Source organism: Schizophyllum commune (assembly GCF_000143185.2).
Source record: "Schizophyllum commune H4-8 unplaced genomic scaffold SCHCOscaffold_4, whole genome shotgun sequence".
Classification (NCBI taxonomy): domain Eukaryota; kingdom Fungi; phylum Basidiomycota; class Agaricomycetes; order Agaricales; family Schizophyllaceae; genus Schizophyllum; species Schizophyllum commune.
The window spans coordinates 2,986,537-3,002,289 of NW_026089541.1; the positions used below are offsets into that span (position 1 = coordinate 2,986,537).

Consider the following 15,753-nt stretch of genomic DNA (forward strand, 5'->3'; position numbering starts at 1 on the left):
TTGCTGTTTCTCTCTTCGCTCGCCTTCCCGTCGCTACAAATTATCCCCGCGCTGCGGTATTCCGACGGGACTCCTGCTCTCTGGGATTCCTTGTCATCAACGTACTCACGGCAGTGTTCATGCGTGCCACTGTATTTTTCTTCGGCTATCGTCTAACCAGAGTCTCTCCGTCGCCAGACACTTTCGTTCATCACCAGATCGTACGACCGCGAGAGGACCACTCCCAGTCGCGTCCTTCCTTCTCATCACGCTGAGATTTCTTCGCAATAATTTCCACTCCAGCGTGGCCGAATTCCAGATGTTATCTTCCCTTACTTCAGATGACATTGCACTCAACTTTGACGTACAAAATCACAGTCAGATGCGGTATAGACTAGTAGTCCGACTGGGAGGCGACGGGAGAGGTTGACCTGGAAATCAACCAGTCAGGTGATCTATCGGCACCGGGGTCGGGACTTGCCGCGCTTGTTCGAATTGGCAGTAATTCCGTGCTTACACCGATTCCTTTGGCATTTCCAGCAGGTTGAACCCTCTATTTTGGCTTTTTCGAGTGCTCAGAAGGATATGAAGATCACGGTGGTGGTGGTACTCACGTTGGACGCCCCGAAGTCCTGAAAATAGCTCTATTGGTATTGGTGCAGGCAAGCAACGGACGACATCACTGTGTACGGCCAGAATTAATGTATGCGTCATCCAGTAGAGGCATCTCATTGGCTGCGGACCACTTCCGACTGCATGTGCGATGGTGTTTGACGCTGTCTCGTCATGACCACATCCTATTCAAGGTCGTGCACACCAGGGACAAAGCCCTTGGCCACGGCTACACTGTTCGCTTCCAACACCCACGCCATATGCCTGTGAAGATCACTGCGTACTCAACTGCTCTCCTGATTTTTCTCGGGAGTTGCCTACTAGCACCGCTTACATGACCTATTCAACCGCTGCTCGAAGCCCTTCGGAAAGCCCACAGCCGCCTGTTCGCTACGCCACATCGACATAACATTGACACGCGTCTGCGCAGAGCCAATGAGCACTGGCGGTGCGTCGTCTATACTCAATGACCTGCGAAATCGAAGACGGTGCTCGAACGGGAATTAATCTAGCAGGAGCACAGGAAGTCGGCGCTTCACCTGCCGCATGCGGTAGCCCGAGAGCGGTCGGTTTTCTATAACGCGGCATTCCCAGGGATCGTAGGCTGAATGTGGCCATTCCCATCCACAGCGAAGCCGCGTCTATATGCGTTCTCGTCGTCGCATCGGCTCGGTCCGTGCGGGCTCACACTGACGGTCTGCACACGGCGGTGACAGGATCAACCATCTGTGTATAGCCGAATTCGCAGGCTCCCAATACCCCGCATTCAACAAGCCCAGCAATAACAATCATGAAAGGGCCGCCCCGATCCGCCCTTGTGATGAATTTGGAAAGTAGGCTTTATGGCCACGGCGGCGGATGATAGGAAAGGCACGGCCCGAGCCGACCGATAGGTAGGTCGTCCCGCGATATCTCGGCCTGTGGGATGTCATTGACGATAGGAAGGCAGGTCTTGTGGACGACGCCGCGCGGGGGCTATCTGCCCATCGCGGTAATCGCACGCGCACTCACGATAGCCCCATGGTCCCCCTCTATTCCCCCTCTGTCTTCTGTATCTCACGTTGAGCTATCGTCATCGCCCGACTCGCGCTCTCACCCTTGCTCCTCGTCGCCCGCCTGCGCATCTTGGATTTCTCTCACCTACTGGTTCACATTCCGATATGCCGCCCATCCCCCCTGCCCCTGTGTCTACCATGTCCACTGCCGATCTCGCTGCGGAATACGGCGCGCGCGACCTCGTCGGGTACGGGGAGAACACGCCCGACCCCCAGTGGCCCAACGGCGCGAAGATCGCCATCAACCTCGTCCTCAACTACGAGGAGGGCTCGGAGGTGACGCCAGTGAACGGAGACGACATCACGGAGACGATCGCGAGCGAGCTGGGCCCGGGGCAGTCCCCCATGCGCGGCGAAAGGGACGTGAACATCGAGTCGCTGTATGAGGTGAGTGTGTGGGCGTGGGCGTGCGTCCAGCCGCCAAAGAGATGGCCCTTGGTCCGTCCGGATGCGCAGTGTTGACTGACCTTGTGCTGGCTACAGTACGGCTCCCGCGCAGGCGTGTGGCGCATCCTCCGCCTCTTCAAGGAGACGGGCGTCCGCTGCACTTCCTTCGCCGTCGGCCGCGCGCTGGAGCTCAACCCCGCTGTGGCTGCCGCGCTCGAGGCCGGCGGGCATGAGATCAGCTCTCACGGCTGGCGCTGGGTAGACCGCAGCGCGTGGTCCGTGGAAGAGGAGGTGGAAAATGCCCGGAAGGCGATTCGAGGTGGGGAGTTTTTCCTTTTGAGCTCCAAGGGGTGTTGAGGTCCCAAATGCTGATGCTGTTACGATTTCGCAGCAATTAAGGAGACGGCTCCGTCCGGGCGCCCGCCGCGGGGATGGTACTACGGAATGGTCAATACGAAGGCCGGAGCGCGGTCGAGGGCGCTGATCGCGCGAGTGTTCAAGGAAGAAGGAATCCCATTGCTGTGGTACAGCGACGACTACAGTGACGATCTGCCGCACTGGTATGATCACCTCCATACTATGCGAGGGTTGCCGCTAATGGGTGTAGGATACCCTACCCTGGAGGCACAGCGGACGAAGGCCTGCTCATCGTTCCAGTAAGTCCGCGACGAGCTCGTGCGAAGACGGCGCTTACCTTACCTCACGCAGTACACCCTCGACACGAATGACTACAAGGTGAGTTCAGCATCCGCAGAAAATCATTCTTGGTTCGCAGGGCTCACCTCGACGACAGAACGCTGGTTACCAGGCGTTCATCTCGCCCGACGACTTTTCGTCGTACCTCATCGCCGCCTTCGACGAGCTGTATGCGGAAGGCGTGCAGGGGCATCCGAAGATGCTATCCGTGGGGTTACACTGCCGTATCGTTGGACGCCCTGCGCGGCTGGCGGGCCTGCGCAAGTTCATCGAATATGCAAAGAGCAAGGGGGGCGTTTGGTTTGCCACACGAGAGGAGATCGCGAAGCACTGGATGGAGAAGTTTCCATACAGGGCTCAGTCGTAAATCAAATTGCTTTGTAGTTGTCGAAAGGGAAGGAAGAGCGTTCGCGCGAGAGCAACACGTCGAGAGAGGACATCCTACGAAGGAAAAGACCCAATACGGATGCGTCGAAATGGCCGTTGCCCTACCAGCGAGTTCTCGAGCATCGACTGGGCTTTATTCTGCTATGGGACGAGCTCGTTGTTTGAGGGTACCGGTAGTCACAGCTGGCGAATTTCACACTCTCAGGCTCGTTGTGTGAGTCTCGCGGTCCATCAGGGAAAGGGGGGTTGAGCTTGGATCCAGTTGAGGCCGCGCGGTAGTACCTGACATGGCCCGGGAACGGTCAAGGCGTCAAGTCAAGGGTGACACAGTTGTCGCTGATCTAGTCGGCCCGAGGCGACCCGGAGGCGCCTCAAGCAGCGGCTGCGACGTGTACAGGGCACGAAGTCAGGTTTCCACGAGAGTACGAAGGCGGGTTTTATTTGTCGCCTTTGTGAGGACAGCCTCAAAGTCGCTCGAGTTAAGCCAGCAAGCACATCAAATTCCCATTTAGTACGACTATAGAGTATCCTAGGAGACAGAGAGCACGATAATGACGGACAGGCAGTAGTAAAATTTCGATGTTCAAATGAATGTAGTCTCAATCAAGGTCCTCGTTCTCGAGGTCAGAAACATCCTTCGCACTAGCTTCGAGAACAGCAAAATCAACACCTTCGAGAGCCCCAGGAGTGCAGATGAGCGCGCCGTCCAGCAGATGAGTTTTGTTGGTGTCACTCCTGGCCTCGACGATCAGCTCAAGTTCTACAACATGCACGAGAGAGCGTACAGAATGGCGCGAAGCAGCTTATACTGCACCTGCATCGTGAAGCGGGGAGCTTTCTCTTGAAGACTGACGAAATCGGCCATGTGGCGCATATAGCTGCAGCGACGTCAGCAACGAGTATGTGTGGGTTGCAGGCGGACGAACCTCTCGCGCCCCGAATCCTCGCTGATGGCCGTTTCCGAGTTCTTGCCTGTGCTCCACGCCTTGAGGGCATTCTCGACCTACAAATAAGGTAAGAAGGGCGCAACCAAGCGCTACAGTGACTCACAGCAGACCCGACAAGGGCGAGCAAGTTGCCGGGAATCACCTTCTCATGAACCATGGCACGACGTGCCTCGCTGTTCGCCTTCCCTTTTCCAAAGAAAACTTGACTAATGAGGGGCTTGATGATAGGGCCCATGAAAGGCTGATTGCGATCGACCTTCTTCGCCTATATGAATTGTTAGCGAGGGAAGCCAAGGTGAGTAGCAAGACGTACCTTGAGATCAAGACCACCGTAGAGATAGTTCATGCCTTCAGAGAGCCAAGCCACGCGCTCGACAATTCCCTCGCGGGAGAGCGCACCCGGAACACCATAGACGGGGTCAAGGAGATCCTTGGCCTTGCTGTTCATCTCGCTCCGCACCCCGGTCACAGAATACCCAACCTGCTAGCCTCAGTACACGAGACACTGTCAGACTAGTAGCGTAACTCACGTAAGTTATACCAGCCTCAAAGAGCGGGATATCTTGCTGAAGACGCTGGAGCGCACCACGACGCATCTCGCCCTCAGTGCCGGTTGCTCGTTCGGCTGTGCGATAGAGGTCCTTGATGATGGCGGAGGATGGATCAGTGGCGTATCCCTCCTCTGTAGCGGTGCGAGCACGAGCAAAGAGTTTTGCATTGTTGAGTAGATGACGTGTGCGCGGGGTGAACAGTGTCTGGCCAATCTTGCCGCGCTTCTCTCGGACGGTGTTCTTCGGTGGAGTCGCAGGCGTGAGGTCGATGATCTCGATCTGAAGATATGTAAGAAGTGTGTTCAGCATATGAAACACGGTACCTACGCCATTGCCATCGTCATCCTCTATAACGGCAATGCCCGCGGAGAGGTCGTCCGCGGCACCCAGCACAGACACTTCGTCATCTTCTTCGGCATCGCCATGTCCTTTCGCGAGCTCCTCGTCGTCCGAGACGTCTGGTGGAAGCTGGCTTGCACGCTTCGACTTCTTCAGAGGGGGGCGCTCGGCGGCAACGTCTTCGTCCTCTACTTCCTCAACAGAGGCGAGCTCCTGAGCCAAAAGAGCATCTGCGCGTGCTGCTGATAGAAGGTTAGATCACGTAGGAACTCCATGTCCAGACCGTACCAACAGAAGTCGGCGACGTCTCGCCCGTCTTCTTCGCAGCTGTCCATAGTCGATTAGCTAACAATGGCGTACTGATTTGGGAAATGGACAAACCAGTATTAGTCTTGCGCTGCTGGCGCTTAGCAGACGCTTGCGCGGCAGCGGCCTTCTGCATTTCCGCGTTGTGCGCAAGGACTTGGCGGGCCTGACATGTAATCATGATCAACGTAGCTTGAATGTGAGTTGAATGTAAGTTCACCTGCTCAGGTGTGATCTTCTGCATCTGTATCGCCGCATCCTTCTCGGCAGCGTTCAACGATGTGCGGCGGGAAGGGAGAGGTGGCGCGGGAGCCTTGCGCTTCTTCCCCGCAGCGATGGCGATGGCCTCCGTATGTTCGCGTGACTCGACGAGTCGGGCGCTAGGCTTGCGAGCACGAGATCCTGTGGACATATTGAAAGAGATTGTGAAAACTCAATGAGAGGAATGGAGCGTGAGTGTCGCACCGTGCAGATTCATGAGCAGCTTATATACAGTGAATTTCTGGATTAGGAACTGGACATATAAAGATGAGATGACCCCATAGTGAGAGGGACGCAAGGATGGGGGCTGGGAGGTCTTCGAGACGAACCTTGATATGTCTTAGGCATGCCCAGGTCGACTCAAGGTCGTACGAGCATCCTGAAGGGCGAGAGAGCTCGTGGCCACGACCGGGCGGTCAGGATCGAGAGGGGGCGTGGCCATCGTCAGGTGGTAGGCAGTTTCGCTCCGACTTGAACGAGCAGGCAGCGCGCCGACCATGGACGCGAAAGGCAAGGAAGTAAACTTCGACATCACGCCATCCGTGAACACATCAGATCACAAGGTTATTGTTACTTCTGGACTCTCTTCGTCGTCTCGCTGCTTGCATCCTAATTCTGTTTTCTGTACCCCGCCTCTTTCGTAGGATCCAAGCATGTAATGAATTGAATTCCCCCTCCCTTCGATCCAAATCGTGCACAAAGCAGGTCAAGGCTCAAAAGCGTTCAATATCTGAAATGAGCGAAGGTTTCTCGCTCGAACGATAGCGTGTAGGCAGGCCGGGAACAGGTTCTGGTATGTGTACTAGACCTTGTATTCTTCTCGTACGACACAACTGACCATCCCCCAACAGTGCAGTGCCATTTGCTCAGCCGCCCACCGACGCACGCCCTTCATCCCACCCACCACCTCCAGCCACCACGTCAGCATGTTCTCCGAATCGGATATCAGCCCCCTCGTCTGCCCCGCCTGCTTTAAGCACTTCAAGACCGTTGGAGCTCGTAACTCGCATCTGCGGCAGTCCAAAAAGTGCTCTTGGTATCGTGCGGGCAAGCTCGCAGAAGCTACACAGGCCGAGGTCGAGGACATCGAGACCGCGGCGTTGGCTGAACATGTCGGGCAAATACAGCTCGGCAGGGATCAGCTCTACCACTTCGTTGCTCCTGACTCTGGAGATGTGCGTGAGCCGCCGGACGACATACCCGCGATCGGGACCGCCGGACCCGGACCTTCAACCCAAGCGAGTCGCGCAGCCAGGGCTCAGGAAGTGCGTGTACTCGACGATTTCGATGATCAGCGCGTGTACGACGAATATCTCGGTGCCGGCAAGACGATTCGAATGGATACGGCTCTACACGATGTATGGAAGCAGCACTTCGATGTCGACAAGGACGAAGCAGCCTCCGACCAGCGCTTTCACCCATTCGCATCAGCTCTCGACTGGCAGATTGCACATTGGCTGGTCACCGAGAACATCGGACACAAGTCCATGGATCGGTTGTTGTCTATTCCCGGGGTGCGTCTTCTCTCTTCTGGACGTGTTTTCCACCGCTCATGCTTGCATTAGGTTCGCGAAAAACTCGACCTATCGTACTCCAACGCCTACTCCCTGTTTGCCAAGGTCGACTCCGTTCCTTCGCGTGCTGGAAAGTGGCAGACTCGTGCTCTGCGCTTCAAGGATCGCCCCAACGAGACTCATATTGTGCGCATGCGCGACCCTATCGAGGCCATACGCGATCCCTCCCTTGCTGAACACCTGGTCTACGCGCCAACGAAGGTCTTCAGCAACGCAAACCGACATAACCGCATTTACTCGGAAATGTGGACTGGCGACTGGTGGCACAACGTGCAGGTGTGTATCGGCCATATGATAACATCTGCCTTTGATACTGAATCATGCCTCCAGGACCAGCTACCTTCTGGTGCGACGCTCGCGCCCGTCATCATCGCAACAGACAAGACGCAGCTTACCAACTTCTCGGGAGGGAAATCTGCATACCCGGTATACCTCACACTCGGCAACCTACCCAAGTCTATCCGCCGTAAGCCATCGAAACATGCCTGTGTCCTCATCGGTTACCTATCAACCGACAAGCTCCTCGCTCATGACCTCACGGAGACCGAAACCCGGGCTCGGGGGCAGCGCATCTTCCACGAGTCGATGCGCATGATCCTCGCCTCCCTCGCTCCTGCCGGCCGCCATGGTGTCGAGATGGTTGGTGGCGATGGCGCAGTACGCCGGGTGCATCCCGTACTAGCTGCCTACGTCGCCGACTTCCCCGAGCAGTGCCTGGTTGCTTGCTCAAAGTACGGCACATGTCCGAAGTGCCAGTGTCCTGCCGACAAGCTGCAGGATCCACAGACACACCCGCCGCGCACGAAGGCGTGGACGGAGGGCATTCTGGATGACGCGATGCAGAGCTCCCAGACCGTCCCCCAGTACTACAACTATTGTATGACTCGTGACGTCGCTGGCGGCGTATTTGTACCTTTCTGGAAATCTCTTCCCTTCACTGACATACATGCCGCGATCACTCCCGACGTGTTGCATCAGCTCTATCAGGGTGTACTCAAGCACCTTATAGCCTGGTGCAACGCATGTATGTCACCCGACGAGCTCGACCGCCGCATCCGTACGCTCCCCCCTACGTTCGGTGTTCGGCACTTCAGCAATGGCCTGTCTGCTCTGTCCCAGATCTCGGGAAGCGAGCGCAAGCAGATGGCCAAGATTCTGCTGGGCTGTCTTGTCGGCATCATCGCGCCCTCCGGAATCAAGGCTTGTCGCGGCCTCCTCGACTTCATATATTATGCCCAATACTCCTCCCACGACGACCAGTCCCTTCGCGAGATGCAGGCTGCGCTCGACGCTTGGGAGACTAATAAACAATACTTCATCTCGGCTGAAGTGCGCAGCCACCTTAATATCCCGAAATTCCATTCCCTCCTCCACTACGTCGAGTCGATCCGTCTCTTGGGGTCCACCGACAACTACAACACCGAAATGTTCGAGCGGCTACATATCGACTTCGCCAAGAAGGGCTGGCGGGCTTCGAACAAGCGCGATGCATTCCCGCAAATGACGGCGTGGCTTGAACGCCAGGAAAAAATCGCTGCCTTCGAGACCTTCATCGACGCCACCGTCCCGTCACCGCCTAGTGCCAACGAGCTCGCGTTGCCTTCGAAGGCCAAGAACGTCGCTGTCCGCATCGCGAAGCATCCGAACAAGGTAGTGACTCTCGCCTCGATCGAAGCTACACACAATGCGCCCGGCTTCTCTGCCCGTCTCAAGCAATACCTAAATACCCTCTCCCCCCATCCTACCACAGCTGCTCGTGCTCTCGCCTATGATCTTCCCTTCAAACGTGTCAATGTTGTGAGAATCAGAGACCTTCGGGAGAGCACGGATATCGAGCTATGAGGCAACGATAAGCTCAGTGCTCGGTCTACGTAGTGATAGAGCGACTATATTCACCTATGAGGCAACGATAAGCTGAGAGAGAGTAAGTAAACAGTAAGTAAGGAGCGGCTCGGGCAGCTCACCTCAGTGCTTGGTCTACGTAGTGATAGAGCGACTGAGGAGAGCTGCCGATCGGAAAGTGAAGATATACGGAGGCTTATGTAAGTATGTGGGACCGTATGGGTCCGTTTTGTGGGTCCGTGTATTGTACCCTAAAAGGAAGGAATGCATAGGTAGCGGACTTGCGTCCGGATTGTCCGTGGGTATATAGGTAAGTAAAGTATGTACTGACCTGCATCTCATCACTCCCCCTCAAGCCGGACCAAGTCCAAGCCCAGCGGCGAAGTGCTTAGCCTTCGCGCTTGGCAGCGCCTTTGTCAACGCGTCAGCAACCATCTCCTCGGTAGGACAATACACGAGTATGATCTTGCCGTCATCGACCACATAGCGAATGAAGTGCAGGCGCACGTCCATATGCTTCGTACGCCCGTGGTACTGGTGGTCTCGGGTAAGCGCGATGGCCGCCTGGTTGTCCGAGTGCAGTGGCGTCGCGCCCTCGATGATCACGAAGACCGGCTCGAAGATCTGCGCGATGAGCGAGCGAAGCCAGAGGCCTTCTTTCGAAGCCTCGGTCGCCGCCACGTACTCGGACTCGGCAGTCGAGAGCGACACAATCGTCTGCGAGCGCGAGCTCCAGCTGACTGCGCCACCGTCGATCATGAACGCGTAGCCCGTGATGGCCTTGCGGTCGTCGTTCATGCTGCCGTCGGCGTCGACGAAACCCACAAACTCCTCGCTGGCATGACCGTAGGTCAGTCGCCAGGTGCGCGTACCCTTCAGGTAGCACACAACGCGTTTGGCTGCGAGCCAATGGGCCTTTCCAGGCCGAGCGACGAACCGCGACAGCGAGTGCACCGCGTACGCGATGTCGGGACGAGTACCGATGGACGCATACATCAACTTCCCGACGATCTCGCGGTACGGGATATCGCGCATCGCGGCCTCCTCTTCTGCGTTCCGAGGGGACTGCGACGCCGACAAGCGGTTGTGCGTGTCCATGGGAATTGCTGAGTCCTTCGCGGACTCGAGACCATAGTGCCGCACGACAGAGTCGATGTAGGCGGTCTGCGAGAGCGAGATCATCCTCGCGGCGCGATCACGATGGACGGCGATGCCCAAGATCCAGTGGATCTCGCCCATGTCCGTGATCTCGAAGCACTCGCGTAGCTTCGTTTTGACGAGGTTCATCAGCTCCGAGGTGGAGGTGAGGATGGTCAGGTCATCTACAGAAGTAACTATGATAATCAGCTCGTTGCCTCGATGACGATAAAACACAGAATGATCGACTTCACACCGCTGCATGCCCAAAATCGCCTTCAACGTCGACCCGAACTTGATGTACCAGTAGCGGCCTGACTGCCGCAAGCCGTAGATGGGGCGCTTGAGGCGCAAGGACGTGCGGTGCGGCTCGGAGGATAGCGGATAGCCGGGGGGATGCCGAAGGTAGATCTCTTCGTCCTCGATGAGATCACCGTTGAGGTATGCGCCCTTGACGTCGACCTGGTGGATCTCAAGGTCGAGTCGCGCACCGAGCGCGAGGCACGTGCGGATGGACGAGAGGCGAGCGACTGGGGCGTAAGTCTCGAAGAAATCCACACCTTCAACCTGCGTGAATCCCTGCGCCACCAGACGCGCCTTGTACCTCTCAATCCCTCCGGCGGCGTTCTTCTTGATCCTGAAGACCCATTTCGTGCCGACGACGTTCGCGTAGGGTGGCGTATCCACGACGTCCCAAGTTCCCATCCCCTGAAGCGTCGCTAACTCCTCCTCGATGGCGCCCTTCCACTTCGGCCAGTCTGCGCGCGCCTTCGCCTCCGCCAACGTCCGCGGCTCGAGCCCCTCTGACTCGGCCGTCGCCGCCATCATCGCCTGCTCCTCCGTGGCGTCCTCGGGCAGCAAGATGCCGCGCGCAAGACGACCGCCGCTGTCGACAATGTCGCGCACCTTCCGCGAAGGCTTGCGTGCTCGGGTAGGTCGGCCAACATCCTGCTCGTCGTCTCCTTCGTCGTCCGCGTTTTCTGGGGCAACGTCGGGCGCGTCGGGCGCGTCGAGCTGCTCGCCATCGCCGGCGTCGGCGCCGCTTCCGGAATCCGGTCCGACTTCCGGGGATTTCCCCATTGGGCGATTTGGACGACGCGTCGTTGTCGCCTCGTCGCCGCCAGCGAGCACAGGGCTGCCAGCACCTCCCTCCCCCTCAGACCGAAGCTCGGCTGGTGAGAAGGCGACACTGCGCTCCATGGTGACCGATTTGGTGTCCTTCCAATAAACGCGGTGTCCCTGGGACTGGTCCAACGCGCCCTCATCCTCCCCAAAGCCGACCCAGTAGCCGACGCGCGCCCGCGGCGCCAGCTTCGACTTCGGCTTGTGGTGCACGAAGACCTTGGTGCCCCACTCTGGGAGGTGAGCAAGGTTCGGTTTCCGCCCAAAACGAACCTCGTAAGGAGTCTTGCCACCAAGCGCGCGCGTCGAAGTGCGGTTCTTCAGCCAGCAAGCGTGTCGGACGGCCTCGTTCCAGAGCATGCGCGGGAGGCCGCTCGCGTGTAGCATAGCGCGGACGCGCTCGAGGAGGGTGCGGTTGAGGCGCTCGGCAACGCCGTTGTGCTCGGGGGTGTCGTGCGTCGTCCAGTGGTGGATGGTGCCGCGGGATGCAAGGTGAGCGCGAAATTCATCGTCGATGTACTCACCGCCGACGTCGGTCACCAGGATCTTGATCGCGGCCTTGACGTGCTGAAGCATCCACGCCTCGTACGCCTTGTACGAAGCGAACGTCTCGTCCTTCGTCCGCTGGAAGAAGACCGTCGACCATCGATCGTGATCGTCCGTGAACGTCGAGAAGTAGCGGACTCCCCCTTTCGCCTGCGTCGATGCCGGCCCCCAAACATCGGAGAAGACCTTCCCACCAGTCTCCGCCGCGCGCTCCCCTTCACGCTCCTTGTGCACCGGCCGACGAGTCTGCTTCGCGAAGATGCAAGACTCGCAGAACGTCTCGCCCTCGCCATCGTCCAACTCCACTCCATCGACGAAACCCTTCGCGACAAGGTTCTTCGCCGCCTTCGGCGCGATGTGCCCCATGCGCCGGTGGAAATCGTCGACCGTGAGCTTCTCGACGACCGCATGCGCGCCGCCAACGTCGGACTCGTGCACGACACGATACAGGCCGTTCTTCGACTTCGGGACGGAGCCGAGGACCTTGCCGTCCATGTCGCGGATGACTCCATGACCGCCGCCAAAGGAGATTGTATAGCCGGCGTCGTCGAGCGCGCCGATCGAGATGAGCGTGTTGGAGATGGCAGGCGCATAGAGGACGTCGGTGAGGTGAATGGACTCGCCGTGACCGAGAGGGATGTCGACGGGCCCCTTGCGCGTCGCCTGGAACTGCTTCCCATTCGCGGCCTTGAAGGTGCGAGGCTCACATGCGGTGGGTGGTGACTTGAAGCGCGAGAGGTCGTTCGTCATGTGGCGTGAGCAACCGGAGTCGTAGACGTCGATGCGCGCGCCGCTGCGCGGGGGATCGCCTGCGGGGTCGATGCTGAGGACATCATCACCGACATACTCGCCGTCCGGCGAAATGAACTCGAGGTCGTCGAGCCCGACAAAGACATCGTGGAGCATGTTGAGGCTGGCCGACTCACGCGCGGGTGAGGGCTGAACAGGCTCCTCGTCGGACTCGTTGTCGCTGTCGAAGAAGTTGTCGCCATCGCCGAAGTACGTCTTCTCGAAGTCCTCGCCTTCCCAGTCGGGGTCGTAGTGGGAGCGCATGAATTCGATCCCCACCATCGCCGCCTCGACAGCTACGCGCTCCCTCGCGCAGATCATGTCCACATCCGGCCGCCTCAGCGGCTCCTGCACCGGCGAGTCCTCTGTCTCGCTGTGCTCATCGCTGGCGCACGATTCCCAATCGTCGCCGCTGATGCTCGCGCTCCGCATGTGCTCTCGCAGAGCCTCCATGCGCGCGACAATCTCTTCCTCGCTGCCGAGCAACCCGTGCTCGACGTCGACATACGAGGAGAGTGAGGAGGTGGGGGACGAGGCACGCGTGGAGTCCTCGTCCTCAAAGTCACTGACATCGCTGACAGGCTGTAGCGCGGGCATATCGTCGTCCGTTGCGTCGCTCCACGCATCCCAGCCTTCGTCGTCCTCCTCGGCGAGCCCGGCGAGGTCGTCGACAGCGTCGGACGCATCCTCATCGTCATCGGGCAAGCCCTCAAGGTCATCGACCTCTTCCTCCGCCTCCACCTGGTAGGCGTAATCTTCATCCTCCTCCGCAACGTGCGCCTCACCCGGATGGCTCGGGCAATCGCGACTGATGTGCCCGACCTGATGGCACTTGAAGCACCGGCGCGTCTCCCTCGACTGACCGCGACCACGACCACCGCCGAACTGAGGACCACCGCGCAACATGCCACGAGGGGGCGCGCCGCCGCCGCGACCACCTCGAGGGAAGCCGCGTCCGCGCGGTTGACCGCCGCGGAAGCCACTGCCACCGCCACCATAGCCACCGCCCGTCTCAGCCGCCGCAAGAACGACTTCCCGTGGCGCACTCGTGCGCATCGTCGAGTTGACCACCTTCTCCGTGTGAAGGTACTCATATTGGCCAATAAGCGTCTCGACGATCTTCTGCGTGGGTAAGATCTTGCCGGTTGATAGGTGGTAGCTCTCGATGATGGTGCTGATGAACTTCTTGTACTCCGCAGGGATAGCGGCGAGAACGTGTGATCGACGCTCTGCCTCGGTGACGGCGTCCTTGCCGCCAGCAATGCGGATGGTGGTAATCGTCTTGTCCGAGTCCTCGAGGAACTTGTGCAGGTTCTCCTTCGAGTCGCAGGACTGCGCCGCCCAGCGGTTCTTCATGAGGGTGACGTAGATCTCGGACTTCTCCGCGAGCTTCTTGATGATCTTCACCCAGACGTCGTACACGCGACCGGCTTCCTCCACCACGGCCTCAGCGACATCGGTGGTGAGCTTGGTGCTGAGGAGGAGGAGGGCGGTGTTCTCGAGGCGTGTGTACGCGTTGTACGCCTTGAGATCGTCTTCGTACGTCGAGCTGGATGGATCGGTGGGCTTCTCGGGAGGGACGTAGTCCTCGTCGAAGAGGTGAGCGATTCCTGCACTCTTTGCGCCGATCGCCCATCGGAAGCTGAACTCGCGAAAATTTGAGCCGTCCTCCTTCGCAATCGGGACCGATGCGAAGTGATCGATGCGCTGCCCGGTCTCCTTCAACAACGCGGGATCGACCGGTGTGGGGGTGACGAAGGAGTGGGCGATCCGGGAGGGGGTTGCAGTGCTGACGATCGTCGAGATGATCGGGGCGTCCGAGCCAGTGTCGGCGTCGGCAGATCCAGCATCACCGTTGTCGCTGCGGGAGGCGGAAGACATTATATTTGAGTCGCTAGTAATTCTGGGCTAGAAGCTTGACGGCGGGGCTCATAACCTGTGAGAATCAGAGACCTTCGGGAGAGCACGGATATCGAGCTATGAGGCAACGATAAGCTCAGTGCTCGGTCTACGTAGTGATAGAGCGACTATATTCACCTATGAGGCAACGATAAGCTGAGAGAGAGTAAGTAAACAGTAAGTAAGGAGCGGCTCGGGCAGCTCACCTCAGTGCTTGGTCTACGTAGTGATAGAGCGACTGAGGAGAGCTGCCGATCGGAAAGTGAAGATATACGGAGGCTTATGTAAGTATGTGGGACCGTATGGGTCCGTTTTGTGGGTCCGTGTATTGTACCCTAAAAGGAAGGAATGCATAGGTAGCGGACTTGCGTCCGGATTGTCCGTGGGTATATAGGTAAGTAAAGTATGTACTGACCTGCATCTCATCAAATGTATTCTACCAATTCAAGCTCCGCCCCGGAAGCGTGGATGACGACGAAGATCCGTGCGAGACTGTCAAGGCAGTCCCACGCAGCAGTGGCGGATCTGCCCAGTTTGACACGGTCATCGCCCTCGTTGACGATAAAGCCGAGGATGCTGGTGTGGAAGGTATGTTCTATTATCTCTTGTGTGTCTTGAGACAAACTGACGGCTTGGAAGGTACCCGAGTCGGGCGGGTGAAGGTCATTTTTACCCTGCCACAGACAATCGACGTCTTCGGTCCTCATCCTGCACCTCACACGTGGCCGAAGGAGCCGCTGGCGTACATCGAATGGTATACCGAGATGCGCGCAAGGCCTGCAGCTCATGGTTTCTTCCTCGTTGACAAGATGCCACGCTTGCGAGACGGTTTTACACCTGGCACCATTAAGTCCCTTGCAAATATCCGCCAGATCTGTATGCTTACTCCCTCTTATGGTACCCGACTCGATATATCTTCTCAGGCTTCGTGGACCTCGGACAATGTTCTCGACGAGTGTGATAGATTTTTACTCAATAATTTTCAGTCCATGTATACATACAAGACTCTGTGGTAATGTTACCCGAATAGATCCTCCTCCACTCGCCTTCGTGCCGCAGAGAGACATTTGCTGGCGTTGCGAACGTGCCCCGGTAAGCGTCAGGACCTGAAATTAAACATCATCTGTGCGAAGCCATATTGGGCTGACCTAGGTAGCCTCAAAGCGTTTTAAACCTCACGACAGTAAGCTTGCGCCTCGGTACCGCTCAAGGTCGTAGGACCTTTTCGTGATGTCGGGGTGGCTGCGTAGTCATCACTGAAGAACGAAGGCGTACTATCAGCGAAACAATTACATCTTTCGCAGCACCTTTCCCAACCATTGTG

At 57.9% G+C, this 15,753-nt stretch overlaps 10 protein-coding genes across 10 annotated transcripts; 4 read left to right on the plus strand and 6 right to left on the minus strand.

Moving 5' to 3' along the window:
- The first annotated feature begins 1,537 nt into the window (after window positions 1-1,537).
- Window positions 1,538-3,151, plus strand: SCHCODRAFT_02620185 (carbohydrate esterase family 4 protein). The gene is made up of 6 exons (XM_003032907.2): window positions 1,538-2,033; window positions 2,130-2,352; window positions 2,425-2,593; window positions 2,641-2,689; window positions 2,742-2,768; window positions 2,827-3,151. Exons 1-6 carry the CDS (start codon window positions 1,752-1,754, stop codon window positions 3,094-3,096), a joined length of 1,020 nt encoding a protein of 339 aa, XP_003032953.2. The 5' UTR covers window positions 1,538-1,751; the 3' UTR covers window positions 3,097-3,151.
- Window positions 3,098-3,399, plus strand: SCHCODRAFT_02238535 (uncharacterized protein). Its single transcript, XM_050342146.1, has one exon. The coding sequence runs from the start codon at window positions 3,196-3,198 to the stop codon at window positions 3,364-3,366; it is 171 nt and encodes a 56-aa protein (XP_050201332.1). The 5' UTR covers window positions 3,098-3,195; the 3' UTR covers window positions 3,367-3,399.
- Window positions 3,400-3,715: 316 nt separating this feature from the next.
- SCHCODRAFT_02699563 (uncharacterized protein) lies at window positions 3,716-5,671 on the minus strand (the record flags this gene model as incomplete). The annotated part of the gene is made up of 10 exons (XM_050346933.1): window positions 3,716-3,851; window positions 3,902-3,994; window positions 4,043-4,119; window positions 4,167-4,328; window positions 4,377-4,544; window positions 4,594-4,893; window positions 4,942-5,195; window positions 5,242-5,280; window positions 5,335-5,425; window positions 5,480-5,671. The coding sequence occupies 10 exons, from the start codon at window positions 5,669-5,671 to the stop codon at window positions 3,716-3,718; spliced, it is 1,512 nt and encodes a 503-aa protein (XP_050201333.1).
- A 465-nt stretch (window positions 5,672-6,136) lies between these two features.
- Window positions 6,137-8,982, plus strand: SCHCODRAFT_02537125 (uncharacterized protein). The gene is made up of 4 exons (XM_003032908.2): window positions 6,137-6,313; window positions 6,372-7,034; window positions 7,086-7,370; window positions 7,425-8,982. The coding sequence occupies exons 2-4, from the start codon at window positions 6,447-6,449 to the stop codon at window positions 8,934-8,936; spliced, it is 2,385 nt and encodes a 794-aa protein (XP_003032954.2). The 5' UTR covers window positions 6,137-6,313; window positions 6,372-6,446; the 3' UTR covers window positions 8,937-8,982.
- Window positions 8,983-9,088: 106 nt separating this feature from the next.
- On the minus strand, window positions 9,089-9,548 carry SCHCODRAFT_02537128 (uncharacterized protein; the record flags this gene model as incomplete). The annotated part of the gene is made up of 1 exon (XM_050343585.1): window positions 9,089-9,548. A coding segment is annotated over exon 1 (189 nt), but the record flags the coding sequence as incomplete, so codon positions are not given.
- Window positions 9,549-11,197: 1,649 nt separating this feature from the next.
- SCHCODRAFT_02537134 (uncharacterized protein) lies at window positions 11,198-11,572 on the minus strand (the record flags this gene model as incomplete). Its single annotated transcript, XM_050343586.1, has 1 exon — window positions 11,198-11,572. A coding segment is annotated over exon 1 (357 nt), but the record flags the coding sequence as incomplete, so codon positions are not given.
- Window positions 11,573-11,891: 319 nt separating this feature from the next.
- SCHCODRAFT_02477064 (uncharacterized protein) lies at window positions 11,892-12,323 on the minus strand (the record flags this gene model as incomplete). Its single annotated transcript, XM_050342752.1, has 2 exons — window positions 11,892-12,170; window positions 12,249-12,323. Coding segments are annotated over 2 exons (354 nt in total), but the record flags the coding sequence as incomplete, so codon positions are not given.
- A 33-nt stretch (window positions 12,324-12,356) lies between these two features.
- On the minus strand, window positions 12,357-12,524 carry SCHCODRAFT_02478784 (uncharacterized protein; the record flags this gene model as incomplete). Its single annotated transcript, XM_050342765.1, has 1 exon — window positions 12,357-12,524. A coding segment is annotated over one exon (168 nt), but the record flags the coding sequence as incomplete, so codon positions are not given.
- A 1,329-nt stretch (window positions 12,525-13,853) lies between these two features.
- On the minus strand, window positions 13,854-14,556 carry SCHCODRAFT_02620195 (uncharacterized protein). The gene is made up of 2 exons (XM_050344984.1): window positions 14,194-14,556; window positions 13,854-14,129 (listed from the first exon to the last, which is right to left on the minus strand). The coding sequence occupies exons 1-2, from the start codon at window positions 14,409-14,411 to the stop codon at window positions 13,934-13,936; spliced, it is 414 nt and encodes a 137-aa protein (XP_050201338.1). The 5' UTR covers window positions 14,412-14,556; the 3' UTR covers window positions 13,854-13,933.
- A 251-nt stretch (window positions 14,557-14,807) lies between these two features.
- Window positions 14,808-15,476, plus strand: SCHCODRAFT_02620197 (uncharacterized protein). Its single transcript, XM_050344985.1, has 2 exons — window positions 14,808-15,017; window positions 15,069-15,476. The coding sequence occupies exon 2, from the start codon at window positions 15,194-15,196 to the stop codon at window positions 15,443-15,445; it is 252 nt and encodes an 83-aa protein (XP_050201339.1). The 5' UTR covers window positions 14,808-15,017; window positions 15,069-15,193; the 3' UTR covers window positions 15,446-15,476.
- The last annotated feature ends 277 nt before the right edge of the window (window positions 15,477-15,753 follow it).